This window comes from Carya illinoinensis, chromosome 12 (assembly GCF_018687715.1).
Source record: "Carya illinoinensis cultivar Pawnee chromosome 12, C.illinoinensisPawnee_v1, whole genome shotgun sequence".
NCBI lineage: Eukaryota > Viridiplantae > Streptophyta > Magnoliopsida > Fagales > Juglandaceae > Carya > Carya illinoinensis.
Window position 1 is genome coordinate 23,268,863 of NC_056763.1, and position 15,085 is coordinate 23,283,947.

At 36.1% G+C, this 15,085-nt stretch overlaps 1 protein-coding gene and 2 pseudogenes across 3 annotated transcripts; 1 reads left to right on the forward strand and 2 right to left on the reverse strand.

Annotated features, from left to right (window-relative positions):
* Window positions 1-1,442: 1,442 nt before the first annotated feature.
* LOC122289628 lies at window positions 1,443-4,324 on the reverse strand (annotated as a pseudogene).
* Window positions 3,724-13,714, reverse strand: LOC122289626 (nuclear intron maturase 2, mitochondrial). Of its 3 annotated transcripts, XM_043096792.1 has the most exons (5): window positions 11,096-13,714; window positions 9,821-9,867; window positions 8,505-8,768; window positions 4,426-4,759; window positions 3,724-3,817 (listed from the first exon to the last, which is right to left on the reverse strand). In XM_043096792.1, exon 1 carries the CDS (start codon window positions 13,428-13,430, stop codon window positions 11,232-11,234), a length of 2,199 nt encoding a protein of 732 aa, XP_042952726.1. In that variant the 5' UTR covers window positions 13,431-13,714; the 3' UTR covers window positions 3,724-3,817; window positions 4,426-4,759; window positions 8,505-8,768; window positions 9,821-9,867; window positions 11,096-11,231. The 3 variants fall into 3 exon arrangements, with proteins under 3 accessions (XP_042952726.1, XP_042952725.1, XP_042952723.1); XM_043096791.1 differs by lacking the exon at window positions 4,426-4,759; XM_043096789.1 differs by lacking the exons at window positions 3,724-3,817; window positions 4,426-4,759 and having other exon boundaries at window positions 8,290-8,768.
* LOC122289627 lies at window positions 4,650-7,779 on the forward strand (annotated as a pseudogene).
* Window positions 13,715-15,085: the final 1,371 nt, after the last annotated feature.

Sequence of the window (15,085 nt, forward strand, 5' to 3'; positions counted from 1 at the left end):
TATTAATAAATATATTATATTATATATAATAATATACAAATGAGATAGTAATATGGTAATAGCATTATTCATTGACATAAAAATTTAATATTGAATAAATTAGTATTAAAATATAATTTTTTAATATTATTTTTATTTTAAAATTTGAAAATTTTAGATTGTTTATTTTATTTTGTGTAAAAATTTTAAAAAAATTATAACGATTAAATGATATCAGAATGGTTGTAAAAATAAACTAGACCTAAAGTATAGATAAATGATATTTGCAGTCGTAGTTGTGCAAGCGGCATGCAGTCGTTTTGAAAAAAATGAATTAATATGGAATTCACATGAAAAAAAACTAACTTTTTAATCTTAAACCCCACTATTTTTCAAAACGATTGCGCGGCGTTTGCAATTTCACGACTGTATGTAGCATTGCTCTAAAGTATAATAAGAAGGACCCAATGTACTTTATGCTTTATACAAATGTTGGAAGTTAAAAAATAATAAAACCTTATCATTAAAGAGCAATAGGCTCATCAAAATATAATCAACAATTCAACTTTTTCAAATCTCAATTTAACTTTTTCAAATATTAAAATAATAATAATATTAAAAAATATAATATTTTATTCAACTTTCAATTTTTATTTAAAACTATCTTATCTTATATTATTATTTAGACAATCTCGTAATAAACTTGTTGATCCAAATTTTCCTTTCCACCAATTAGATTTAAGATCTGATATTCTAATTTTATCACTACAAAAGAGAGGTCATGCATGAAATTAAAACTTACTATTATAATAAGAGAACATGGTACTACTTTAAGTTAATCTTGAACTACAGCTGATCAATTGGTCATTCAAATCTTTTGTTACTTAATTTAGGGGCTTTTGATTTGTAGGGGTTGTAAATACTACTATTTAGAAACTTTTATTCATCTAGGAGGCTTTCTAATATATTTATTTAATGGACGATGCTAGTAGGTGGCCCATCATTTACTATTGGGTGTAGTCTTTGGCCCGTTTAGTTACGTAGTTCAAATGAGATAAGATATTTTGAATAGTAATAAATAAAATAATATTATAATATAATTTTTTAATATTAATTTTATATTAAAATTTAAAAAAATTGAATTATTTATTATATTTTGTATGAAAATTTGAAAAAGTTATAATGATTAAAAGAGATAATATGAGATTATTTGATTTTTGATAACCAATCAGGGCCTTAGTGTAATTTATTGTTAAAACATTTATTTTAATGGTTATTTTAATATCCTTAACCATTAAAATAATTTAAAATATATACAACTCAATACAAATAACCATTAGACCACATTTGTTTAAAAGCTTTGTTTGAGTAAACCTAGCACTTCTCTTCACATTATATCACAACCCATGGAATTGACAACTGATAAAGAAAAAATAGAATTTGAAGTACTCAACTTGCTCATATTTTGAAATAAGAAACAATTTTAAGTCCTTCCATTGACAGCAAGATTATAGATCTTATCAAATGAGATTGGTTTGATTATTCCAACCTACATATATAATCATGGCAACCTCATAGTTTATACGCATTTACTCCACTTCTGGGATCACTTCTAACTCTTGGTTTGGACGTCTTACAGGCATATTTGTATTGATTCTCGTAGTCCTTGTAGAGGCAAATGGATTAGGAGGCATGGTTAAGTCATCTCTTTCTCCTTCCAACATTTGAACTACAGTTTTCATGGAGGTACGATCCACCGGATGCCATTGGATACACCAGAATCCAACAATTGCAAGTTTCTTTACAAATTTAGCATCTTCATCATCCTCAATAAGGATTCGTAGGTCTTCTTTTTGCTCTAAGAGATTATAGATCCATTTTGGAAAGTAAATGTGACTGTTGTTTTCATTTGTAACCTTAACATTTTTTCTCCCTCCAACGGTTTCAAGCAACAACATTTCAAAACTATAAACATCCGCTTTATAAGACACATTCCTAAAGTTCCTAGAGAATACTTCAGGTGCGATGTAACCCATGGTTCCTCTAGCCGTCGTCACGGATATTGCACTTTGATCCTTGGCACACAACTTGGCCAAACCAAAATCAGAAATTTTCAGGTTGAAGTTTTGATCCAACAAAACATTACGAGGTTTGATATCAAAATGGAGGATTCGCTGGTCGCATCCTTGATGAAGATATTCAATTCCTTTTGCTATACCTAAAGTAATATCTCGTAACTTCTCCCAACCAAGGAAACTGTTCTTTGCATCCGCTGAAGATATGAACTTCTTTAATGAATCATTTGGTAAGAACTCATAAACTAGAGCTCGTCTAAATCCATCAGCACAGAAGCCAACCAAGCGAACGACATTAACATGATGTATTCTACCCATTGTTCCAACTTCATTTAAAAATTCGTCACCGTTGCCCTTAAAACTGTTCAGGATCTTCACTGCAACATGAATTTCATTGGACAGTTTTCCTTTAAATACTGTTCCATATGCTCCTTGACCCAACTTCTCAGCAAATTGCTTTGTAATTCTTTTCAAGTCTGCATACGAGTATCTCGTGGGCTCAAGGTTTATGTAATCCTCCAAAAATCTTTCGATCCCGACTTGATTCTCTCTTTCAAGTTTATCAAATCTGTAGACACGGTAGAGTGCAAAGACCCCAAGTAATAAAAGAAAGGATCCCAAGACAGCACCTATATGTTAAACATTTGTGAATAAAAAACTATCATATCACCAATAATGAAAATTTCAAAGGCCAGTGGACAACTCACCAGCAGTCAATAACTTTGATTTTGCATCTGCACATAAAAGATCTTAACTTGTTTAGTTTCTCATTATACTTTTTTGAAAACAAGAATCAATCGTTTGCAAAAATCGAGCATTCATAAACTCAACTAGTCTTGTATTTAGAACTCGAGTCCAACTGTCCAAATTCTAGGCCTGTAGTAGTTTCAATCTACTCTGCAATGATTTTTCCTCAATTACCATATATGTATCCTAATCTTTATAAGCAAGGTTGATTTTGATAAACTGAATATATAATTAACTCCATTGGGAAATTTGATTGAAGAAGCAAGCCTATCATTATTAAAGCAGAAAATTTGTGGTTGCAGAAGAGCATTCATAAACTAGCTTGGCCAAACCAATACATGTTAGCTTGAAAACTGTGAAAAACTGGATATCAAAGGGGGAAACTTAACAGAAGCAAGTACCTTTGTTGTGTTTGGCGAAACACTCAGTCTCTGATTCAATGCCGTTAATTTTCAATCTACATTTTCGGCCCTTCTCTGCACAGTGTCCGCACGCGGGAGTGAGCCACTTCAATTCAAGTACATCATCATGACCGGGTATTACAGGACATGATAGAAGATTATACATCTTTGTACAAGATGCTATCGGCAAGTCAGCGATGTCACGAGAATCAAAGGAATAAACTTTGTGGCTATTGTCACTAAGACAAGAGATCAGATAGCCATATATCGATTCCCTTTCTGCTGGGTAACAACTGTACAGGGCAAAGTCAAAACGGTATTCCTTTTGGAATAGGAAGGGTGAGGAAGACAACTCGATTTACCGAAGTTGTATTGGCAAGCAATTTTCTGGATCGGATAATTGAATCACCTGAGATTTGTAGTCAATACTTTTGACAAAAAATTTCACCAAGTTTGGAAGTTGCAACATGGTTTCGTTTCTGTCGGTGCAGGAAAGATTAAACCCATGATAGCCACAGGAGTCCGGCTGGCTGTTTAGCCGGAAAGGAAAAAAGATGTCTGGGCCAAAGCTTCCACACCGTGATACATCACACTCATTTTGGCCTTCTCGAAGCCCTGTGACGAGAACCACAACCAAGAAGAAATAGATTAGCACTTTTTCTAAGGAAACAACCATATCTGTAGCCTGGACACTGGAGGTGAAGGTTTCTCAGCCTCCTAAATGTTGTTATCTGAGATGGCTAAAATCCTAGATTTATGGGTTTTTTTTTTTCCTGTTTTCTCAGATGATCTTCTCACTCTGTTCAAGTGACCGGGAAATTTCGGGGTTAGCTTCTCGTGGGGTTCGGCCATGTACTTATGGTAGACTCGGCCAATAGTTTCATCTGGTCAACTTCTTGGTAAGGGCAAGTGTTCCAAGATCATGTTCATGACACTCCCATAATTCCCATCAGTCAATCATACATTATCTAAATATATATATTAAAATCAATGTGCGCCATAAATCTACAGAATGAGTATGCAGTCAAGATTCTCTTGCATTTTTTAAGGGAATGAACCTCAAATTTATTAAAAAAATACATCTTCATCTATACAGAATTTAATTAGAAATGAATTTATAATAATTTATAAATTAACATATAATATGTAAAATTATAATCTTTTTTTTTTATAAAATAAATATGATGAAACATATTATTTTATAAATTTATTTTGTGACGTACTTCTATTTTCTTTTGAGGGGGTCAGCTGGTCAGCATCGCGATCTTTGACTCCGAGGGCGCAAACATGAACGGAGCACCGCACCCAGTCTTCACGTATTAGTCAAATTTTGTTGGTATGAAATGATGGTAAGCAAAGCGAGTCGAAATTGAAGGAAACCAAATAAATCTTGGACCATCATCTCCCTTTCTTCCCCATCTGGCCATCTCTTTGTTAATCCCTCTAAATGGCAAGAAGAATGTCCCTCGCAGCAGGAGGACTGTTGGCCACCATTGTTCTAGTCCTATTCCATCAAAGCTGCAGTGCAGAGGATGGTCATCACTGTGCTCCTTCTTCCTGTGGTAATATTCACAACATAAGCTATCCATTTCGATTAACAGGCGATCCAGCAGACTGCGGCCATCAAAATTATAGCCTTTCATGCGAGAACAACCAAACAGTGCTATACTTGTTTGATGGAAGATTTTACGTGCGGGAAATCAATTACAGTTCGTATACAATTCGAGTTGTAGACTCAGGTATCCAAGAGGGTAATCTCTCCTTCATCCCTCGTTATTTTTTGAACCGTGCTAATTTCAGCTTAAGGGATCCTTATAGCACAAGTCATCCATTTAATGTATATGGCCAATGTAAAGCTGAGTGGATCTGGGCACCTACGGACCTCCGTGGACCATGGCCAGAGAGTGTGGTTTTCCTGAACTGCGAAAAGCCACTGAAATCTGGGTCTTTTTTTAACATTTCTACTTGCTCTAAGAATTCTTCTTTATCCCAGTCCAAGAGATACGGATACGTTAAGTTTGGCTCCCCGATGACAACGGATGTGGAGGACTTGTGTCAAATAGAGCAAATGACTCTCACATTGTTGGAAGAACAGCACTCAAGAACCTTGACTGGCTGTACAAATGTTTACAAGGAACTGGCCCACGGATTTGAGCTTTCATGGTTCCTAGCAACTTGTGATAACGTCACAGAATATGGCGATTGCCACATTGCAAATTATCCCGTTGACTGCCCCGTTAGATCAAGACCTGGTAAGATTCTAAGAACGTGATAAAAAAGGCACAAAGCTTCTCACTTCCTAATTCCCCCCCCCCCCCCCCGGCTTCTCAGTCGCTAATTCAGTATCTTACTTTTGCACATTTCTATGCCTGATTTTGATCAACAACATCAATATATTCCAAAGCAGAATAAACTTCTTGGTGGATCCCCACTACACTATTTATGTAAATAAAAGGATATACTGGAGTGTATATCCATTGCAGTTTAGGATTATACTGGCTAGAATTTGAACTCTAAGGTTACCAATTCTGATGTTCTTCCGTTTAATTTTGTTGTCAAAACAGGATATATTGACAGACTAAGGGAGAGTGTAACTGGTAAGAGTTCTATCTCAAACACTAGCTTGAAGGTTAATACTGAATAGCATTTAATGAAATAAATTAGATTAGTTGTGCTCGAATCATGTGCTTAGGCATTGATTGATCTCAAACTTTGGGGCTTTGTTTTAAGGAAAATGCATGAAAGGGAAGGTATCAAACGCCTTAAGAATCTGTCTCTTGAATAAAAGTTGATCTCATTGTTTGCAGATCAATCTCTGCGAAATCAACCCAGTTACATGTTAGCCAAAGCACATTGACAAAGCATAGACTGACTCGAGTTGGACCCAGTTTAAATTCAATACATATAAAGTCTAGCAGTCTTACAGTTGTTTATATTTCATGCAAGCATGTTAGGAAATTCTTTCAACTTCTTAAGTTCTCCTTAATTAATTAGTTAACTAATTAACCTTTTGTATATTTTTTGCAGCAAATGCATTTTTAATACTGTTGATCAGTACGGATCTGCATCTCGTCTTTGATGTTCATAAACTTCTTTAAATTGTGAAAATAGTTTGAACATGCAGAGAAAAATACACGATGAAATAATACTAACATTCAGATGAGAAAGACAGCAAATACAATGCTTAATTACTAGCACTTGAGGAAGCAATTAGTTGCAAGTTGGAAATTTATTTCCAGCCAAAACATAACAGATCTGTTTTCTAATAGTCATTTTGATGATATTCCTCCACAGGATTTTGCCTTATAACAAAAGGTATATTGGGAAGTCCATGTGCAATTGGGCTTTTGATATATCCATGGCGTCGGAGGCATTTATCAATGTACGATGGGGTCGAAGAATTTCTGCAAAGCCAAAACTCTCTTATTCTAATAAGGTACTCCTACTCAGACATTAGGAAGATGACCACAAATTTTAAAGATAAATTAGGTGAAGGAGGTTATGGCACCGTATTTAAGGGAAAGCTTCGAAGTGGTGGTCTTGTAGCTGTAAAGATGTTAGGCAAGTCTAAAGCTAACGGACAAGATTTCATCAGCGAAGTTGCAACCATTGGAAGAATTTATCATGTGAATGTAGTGCAACTCATTGGCTTTTGTGTTGAAGGATCCAAGAGGGCTCTTATATATGAGTTCATGCCTAATGGTTCTCTAAATAAACACATTTTCCCCCAAGAGGGAAGTATCCTTCTAAGCTATAAGAGAATGTATGATATTGCACTAGGAGTGGCTCGTGGGATTGAATATTTACATCAAGGATGTGATATGCAGATCTTACATTTTGATATCAAGCTTCATATTCTTCTAGATGAGAATTTTACACCTAAAATTTCTGATTTTGGCCTTGCAAAATTGTATCCAGCAGAGGATAGTATTGTTTCTTTAACTGCTGCAAGAGGAACATTAGGATACATGGCTCCAGAGTTGTTCTACAAAAATATTGGAGGCATCTCTTATAAAGCTGATGTTTATAGTTTTGGAATGTTACTAATGGAAATGGCAGGTAGAAGAAAAATCAATGACTTTGCTGAGCATTCAAGTCAAATATACTTCCCCACTTGGGTCTATGACCAATTTCTTGAAGGAAAAGACGTAGAATTGGAAGACGCAACGGAAGAAGAAAAGAACAAGTAAGAAGATGATAATGGTTGCATTATGGTGTATACAAATGAAGCCTAATGATCGTCCTTCGATGACTAAAGTCATAGAGATGCTTGAAGGAGAAATTGAGTGCTTACAAATGCCTTCCAAGCCTTTCTTATCATCAACTGAGAGTTTGACAAAGGTGGTCGGAGACAATTCAAATTCTACTTCGTCATCTAGTCTATTGGGTGAATCATGGCAATCATCTCAATCTTAAATCTCCTTGAATTGTTACATCCATCTATTGATTCACCAGGGAAAGTTACTTGCTTTATGCCATCAGGAAACTTGTATAAATTAAAGCATTTTAGGAGTGGTTTGGATTTAGAAATGAAATGAGATAGTTTTAAATGAAAAATGAAAGTTGAATAAATATTATTATAATATTATTTCATAATATTATTTATGTTTTGGAATTTAAAAAAACTGAATTAGAATTTGAAAAATTTTAATTGTTTATTATATTTTGTGTGGGAATTTGACAAAATTGTAATGATGAGATAAGATTAAATGAGATAAGATGTTTTCTGAATCCAAATGGGGCCTTAGTATTAAGTTTTTTTTTTTTTTTTTAAGTAAACGATAATATTAATAAGGATAGGCAAAGCCCAAGTACACAAGATGGTATACAAGAGATAAAACCTATCTAGGTCGTAATAGTGGAAACAAGAAAATCATGCAAATTTAGGCCATTAAAATCTACAGCTATAGCCCACAGGAATAAAGTACGGAAAAATAAAGATCGAAGCTCCTCTAAAGACTGCTCCTTATCTTCAAATGTCCTCTCATTACGTTCTAGCCATTATGTCCTCTCATTAAAATTATCATAGACAGAAACAAAAAAATTATAATATATTCTTAGAATATGGATGACGTGATATTCCCATCAGATCACAAAAATGTCGTGCAATTAAAAACTACTTTCATAAGTATGAGGTTTAAATATTTCCAGTCATATTTCCCAAAACCTGAATGAAACTCTACCGATGGTTACACCCACCTACTTAAAAATGGAACTTCCACCCTTCAAAACTGGAAGAACAAGGTTTAACTCCCAAGTAATTGCTTCAATGAAATCAATGCACAGTCCAATTAAAACCTACCTTGATATAGGCAGCCAGGCACTTAGGCTTGAAAGGAAGAATTAGCTTCAATTCATGTCTTTAGATTAAAGGACTCCGCTTGCTATCATTTGTATTCAGAATCACATCGGCTGCCATTTTTGTGAGTTGGTGCTAAAGAGTAGTTGGGTGCTCTGGTAAAGGAAAAGTATGATCGGCTCGATATCACTTACAATGGTTCATCCTGGCCAGACATACGCAGCAAGGACTGGCATGGATATGTAGCTGAGAGTACCAATACAGCACCTGAAGAATTTTTAATGCAAAATATTTGGAAGTCAGTACCAGTTAAATTTTCAACTATTTGCTACAGCTAGCTTGCAGCTGGATTGAACTCTAAATGAGTATAAACTTAATGGCTCATGACACAGGCAAAAAATAGTCTGGTCTAGTTGCTTATGAAGATTTTAGAGGTTTCATTTAAAGAACATTGTGAAGGAAAACACGATCATCCCTCTAAGGTATGATGAAACTAATACCAAAATGCATAGAGGGAGAGACCTTTCCAGTGCAAAGAAAAAAAAAATCAAAAATAAAAATTATGAATCTATGGCCATAGATATTCACCCCCAAAGAAATTGTTCTGTTAGAGCATGCGGCGATAGAACTTTTTATTATTATTGGCACCGAGTGTCTGAAAACAAAGTCTCGACTGATCTCAGAGGTGCACATGGCCTTGGCAATGAATTTGCTGCAAGTACATGCAGCGATAAAACTTGCTGCCTCACAATAAGAGGTTGCCATTTAGGCTGCAGAAATTATCGATGCAAGGGCAATGCTACTAACTGGATGGGTTCAAAAAGGGATATCAAATTTTAAAAAAGAAATTATGCATAATATATAGCATGAATTATAATTCGACAGCAGCAGTGTTATTTGAGCCAAATAATACAGCTATCCTTCATCAGAGACCCAACTCATCGACAGAACCAACCCACAAAATAGAGCTGATACTAATAGAGACAACAGGGTATCACCGGTGATAAAAGTGAAACAAATAAATTTCCTTCCACCACAGCACCACAAAAGATAAAATCAACAGGCCTACAACTGCAGTGAAAGACCATTTTCTTCCAATGAATGCCCTCCCATTCGAAGCCAACATTTGGAAACAACTTTTGAGTACATCATTGTGTTCCCATGCCAGAAATCCTGTCGGGAATAGATTTCTACACTGGTGATCGAAACATTAGTTCTTCATTTTCAATGAATGTGTAGCGACCTACAGCATGGTAGGTCTCAATTGAAGGATTGGAATCCAAGCATTGGTGAAGTAGTAGGCCATTATATCAACTTACCAATTGCCATTGCAGGGAAACTGTGAAATACAATGTCATCTGTTTTCCTGGTGCACCAAAAGCAAAAAGATAAATATATGCATCGCGTGACAAATGGAACAAATTGCCAAAATTGAAAGAAAAGGAGACTTGCAAAAGTGTAAACAATACCGGAATAGACACAAGTCATGAAAAATACAACAGTGATCCATAAGTGCTTTAACCAGAACTTTATACAAAGGATCAACTCCATGAATTCCAACTTCAAAATACATCCAAAATAAGTAACAACAACACTGTGCATCATTTACCAATAATGTTATTAGTTATATAAAAGTTGGTATGCAATGATTATGCCTAAGATGCATTAAGTCAATACAGAAAAAACAGGATTTTGGAAAGACAGTATCAGCAACAGGCAAGACACTGCATGCAAATATACTGTAGCAGCAACATATAAAATTCAAAGATAAATTTTTTTAACATCATATATTTCAGATAAATACTGTCAGCCAATTCTTGAAGTTAACACTCAACAGCCTTTTTCTTTCAAATTTTTATTTGACCAAGAAAAAAAATAAAAAAACAAAATAGGCCAAAGTGCTCAAGTTAAGAGTCTCTGTTTAGGTGCCTCTCAGTTTTTTGTTCCAAAATGGGCAGCCAGAGTATGGTGAGGAATGTCAAAAAACAAAAGGACGGGAAATAAATATGAGCATTAATGTAGGTATGTTCCTGCTATGTTGAAGGAAGGCATGCTCATTATTGTGCTCTATAAAGGTTGGACAATCCTCATTCACTAACAAAGCAGAATACAAAGGAACTAGCAATAAACAAAAACTCGTGCTGTTTGCCAGGACTTCTAATTGGCTTAAGAGCAGCTTTTTAAAGAGATTGAGGGCAGACAAAATACAGAAACATGAAGGGCTGGCTTATCTCTCATATTTAAGAGTCATCTATACAAAGATTTTCAGCTCTTGAGACCATTCCATTTTAGAAGGAATCTAAAAGGAAATAACAATTCTAAAATGAAATTGTTTTTTATTGGTAACCATAAAGTGAAATGGTAAAAGAAAAAAAACTGTCAAACACTAGAAGTTGAGCCAATGTGACGAAATCTTCTCATTTATAAACTAATAACAGAGTTGAAATTATACAATCTTCTCTGTACTTCCTCATTCCTAAGGTTGTTCACTAGCAAATTGCTGTCACAAGCTTTGCCTTGCTTCTTTTAACAAGTACAAAACATTTTTACACAATAATTTCTCTTTTCAAGCACAAAGCAGAAACACAACTTACATATCTGCAACTTGAAATTAACAATTGTGTGCTTTCACTCTGTTGCTTTCAAAATCAGCTTTTGCTTTATCTAACCAGCACATCGGGCAGTTACCGATGGATTGCACTTTGTAAGCACATAATATAAGACATAGCCTTATATTTGAGCCACATGGATGCCTTCATCATTTTCTTCCATTTCTTTGGTTACATGATCATGGTCCTCGTGGTTTGAACCCAAGAATAACTGTTGATCTTTTCCTGAACTAATACCACCGCTATTTACCAGGGAAAGCCGATCCAACACAATTGCATTTCTTTTATAGTTCCAAACAACCATTGACATGTAATCCTGGGGTGAAACAAGACCTTGCTCCCTAATGCAACTCCGTTGCTCCTCCACAGTTTTTGGATCTTCAAGTCGTATATATTCAAGCAATGCCTTCTCATGATCAGGTCTCCAATTACTTGGGAAAGGGGTATAATCAGTCTCGGGTACAAGAGACATCCTGGTATATTGAAGCCCATCAATTGACTCGGCAAGACCCATCCTCAGCAAATTATGGTACTCAGGTGACTGACCTTTCTTCTCCTTCAAAGGACGGCTCAGATTCCGAGCACCGATCTTGTATACTTTTGCTCGTGAACGGAGCTTGTACTTTGCAGCATAGAGCTTCGCTAGTGAACCCCTCATAATGTAAGAGCAAAAGTTAACGATTTTCTTCCGGTTGTCAGCATACCTGTACCACTCAACTATTGTTGACAAAAACTTATTCATTTGTGCATTTGTGTGTGCTTGGGTGGCATGAAACATTCTGAAACAAGGTTGTGGGTCTGGATCCCTATCCCCCTTCAGAAAGTTCAACTTCCTAAATTGCTTAATGCATTGTTTCAAGCTTGCCGTGACAGACAAAAGGGTCCCCACACCCTTCTCACTAATGATCTTACCACCAGTAGCAGTGTAGCGTAGAGTTGGATACACTACTCTTCGACACAAGACATGGTCAAGAAACATTATACCCTTAGTTATGTGTTCAATAGGAAGGCTTTCATTGTCAATCTTGAGCATATACTTCTGATCAACAAACTCGATTAACTGCTTTCTCAATGTCGCCACATCTGCTCTAGGTCCCCGAACACCAATCAAAATGTGACCCCCATATCGTACATAATCCACCTTACGGGTCTTATCTGGCCCACTTGTTGGCACGAATTCTGGCCAAGATGTGTTCCCTTGTTCTGCTTCCCCCTCCGGCTTATTCCATATGACATCGCTCTTTGAAGGACGATAAAACTCCTTAATCTTACTTTCCATCCAGCGGTCCAGCTCATCCAGACAAATGTTAGCCAAGAGTGGACTAAGAATACCACAATGCCCCCAAGAAGGAAGCTTCTCTGCCTCCTCTGGGGCAAATCCAAAAAATGTCTCCAACCAATACGGGTCAGGCTTAGGCTCGTCCTCAGCTAATACCCTCTTCTTCTGATACTTTCTCTTCTTCTTCTTCAACTTCTCCCCATCATCAACCTTGGTAGTGATCACTGGAGTAACCAATGCTGATTTCACCAAATCGACAATCTTCTTATCCCTAACATCCCTCATCAAAGCATTTACCACCAACCCAACCTTCATCCCATCCAGAATTGTACTAAAATCACCCTTTATATACCACAGATATCCTGCAAAACTCCTCCTGATAACTCTTAACACTGTATGCGCATTTCTTCCTGGCCTAAACGCAAACGACTTTGGTGAGAACCGAGCCTCATACACTGGCTCCAAAACCATAAACAACACCTCCTGGACGATCTTATCCTGAAATGGGGCAGGTTGGGAGGTTGTCAAGATCGCCTTAATTTTCCTCTTCGACAATGACCGGTAATCCGTCTTGTCCTTGGGCGATTTTAAAAAGAAATCCAACCGAGCCCCCCACCTAAACCTATCATCAAGCACCGCATTGCGCAGCGTCAAAAGGTCCTCGAGGGATGACCTTTCAATCGAGCCCCGGGGCATATACGCCCCAGTCTCGTCGGCGCAAACCTTCTGGTAAGCCAAAACCCACAACTCGAACCGGCGTAAATACGAACTCAAATTGGTCACTAACCTGTCGGGTTCACGGAAATTCTCCAACCACATTTGAGAACAAACCGCGACACCGTCTTCCTTAATGAGTGTGGATGGGTCATTTGGGTCCGATTCCGGTGCGCGCCGAGTGAATGAAAACTGGCGAAAGAAGGCGAACCACTCATTGGGTCTAGGACTTTGGGGATTGGAGTAAGGGAAACTGGAGGTCGTGCGAATACAGTTGGAATATGTGAGCATCCGAAGGGTGAAGATGGAAAAACGGGTCCGCTGCATCGAGGGCTCTTCTGTTCGGTTATGCCAGTTTTTTGTTTCTTGAAGTGAGAAATGAAATTTATCAGTGGAGGGTAATGGATTCGAGTATTTCAATCTTGGGTAGTTGAGTCGATAATCATTTCGCCTAACAGGAGGATGAGGAAGTTGAGGGGTAGGAGTTCAGCATTCAGCAAAACCCTTTTGTTGTGCTAAAACCCTTATGGCGGACTGGCAGTGCAAGTAGTGGGCTTCAGTCTAGGGCGTGTTTGTTTCCCTCTTTCATCAGTTGTCAGATTCTCCACCTCTTCAGCCTTCATTGGATTTTGCGCATCCATTCCGTCCGAATGGTCTCATTACTCCGTTTAGTAATTGCCAAACGCGTCCTAAGATATGGTGCATGTTAAAACTTTAAATTTAACCAAATTAGAGCATCCACATTGATTTATACATATGCATATACAAAGTCATATTTGCATAATATGAGCTTAAATTCATCTACATTAGATTATGCATTTTCAAATATTTACATAACTATGAACAATATCTTTACAAGTTTAAATATCTTCTATTCACTCTCCAAAACATATTTTATTCAATTTTTTTTTCTCTCTTCTTACTCTTTTTCTACATATTTTACTTTTATATATTTTATTACATATTTTACTCATTCACTCTTAAAAAAATATTTTACTCACATATTTTACATATTTAAAGATCAAACCCTATTAAAAAAAGGCAAAAATAAAATAAAATGATAATATTTTATTATTATTTTATCTCAAATTTGCATAAATTAATATAAAAATTTTACTTATATGATAAATTAGATTTAAAAAAAATGTAATTTTACATATACATATGCATAAATCAATGTGAATGATCTTAGTATCCAAAAGTTCCTTCAACATTTACCCGTTGTTGCCCTTTTTCTTCTGGCAACTTCACTCAACTTTTGACGACTTCACTCAATCAATATTTAATAACTTAACAGTTAAAATTACACTCATACATAATATCAAGACATTTAAATCTATTTTATAGAACGCTCTCTTTGTAATTTGAATTTGTGATGTAGTTCCAGTTTTAATATTTATTGTTAAAGATTTAAACATTGATAAAAAAATTTTAAAAGTATTACATAGTAATTTAGTTAAACCTTTAACGCGTATTATTAGGCTTTAATTTTTAAAAAAATGGTAATCTTAAAAAAGAGAGTAAATCAAGATCTCTATAAATTTCAAATTAGATATAGAATAACTTTATGTAGGTCTCTCCTACAAATCTCAATTATCGGAGGCCGATGGTAACTTGCCACGTAATTGGAAACATGAGACCTCGTATTCCGTGCAGCAAGGGATCAGATTTGTTTGTGAGACCCTTTCCCATCATCCCCCCCCAAAAAAAAATTCTATGCAGTCTCACTCTCTTAATCTCTCCGGAATCGAAAGGCGAAAACCTTTGAGACCCCTGCCTCTCTCGCTCCTTCACTCTATCTCCGTCCGTCCATCTCTCTCCTTCCTTCTCGTGATCGAACCCTAACGTTTGAGACTTGCGAGAAAGGCAGCGAAGTAGTGCCACGAAATCATTTTTTGGTCAAATAAATCTTTCAAATAAATTTTGAAACCTCCCATACAAGTATCCTGGCCACCACCACCATTATTGCTCTTCTTAGTAAA

What these genes read in the sequence shown, in the direction of transcription:
- LOC122289626 (XM_043096791.1), bottom strand. Translation starts at nt 13,430, where the DNA reads ATGCAGCGGACCCGTTTTTCCATCTTCACCCTTCGGATGCTCACATAT.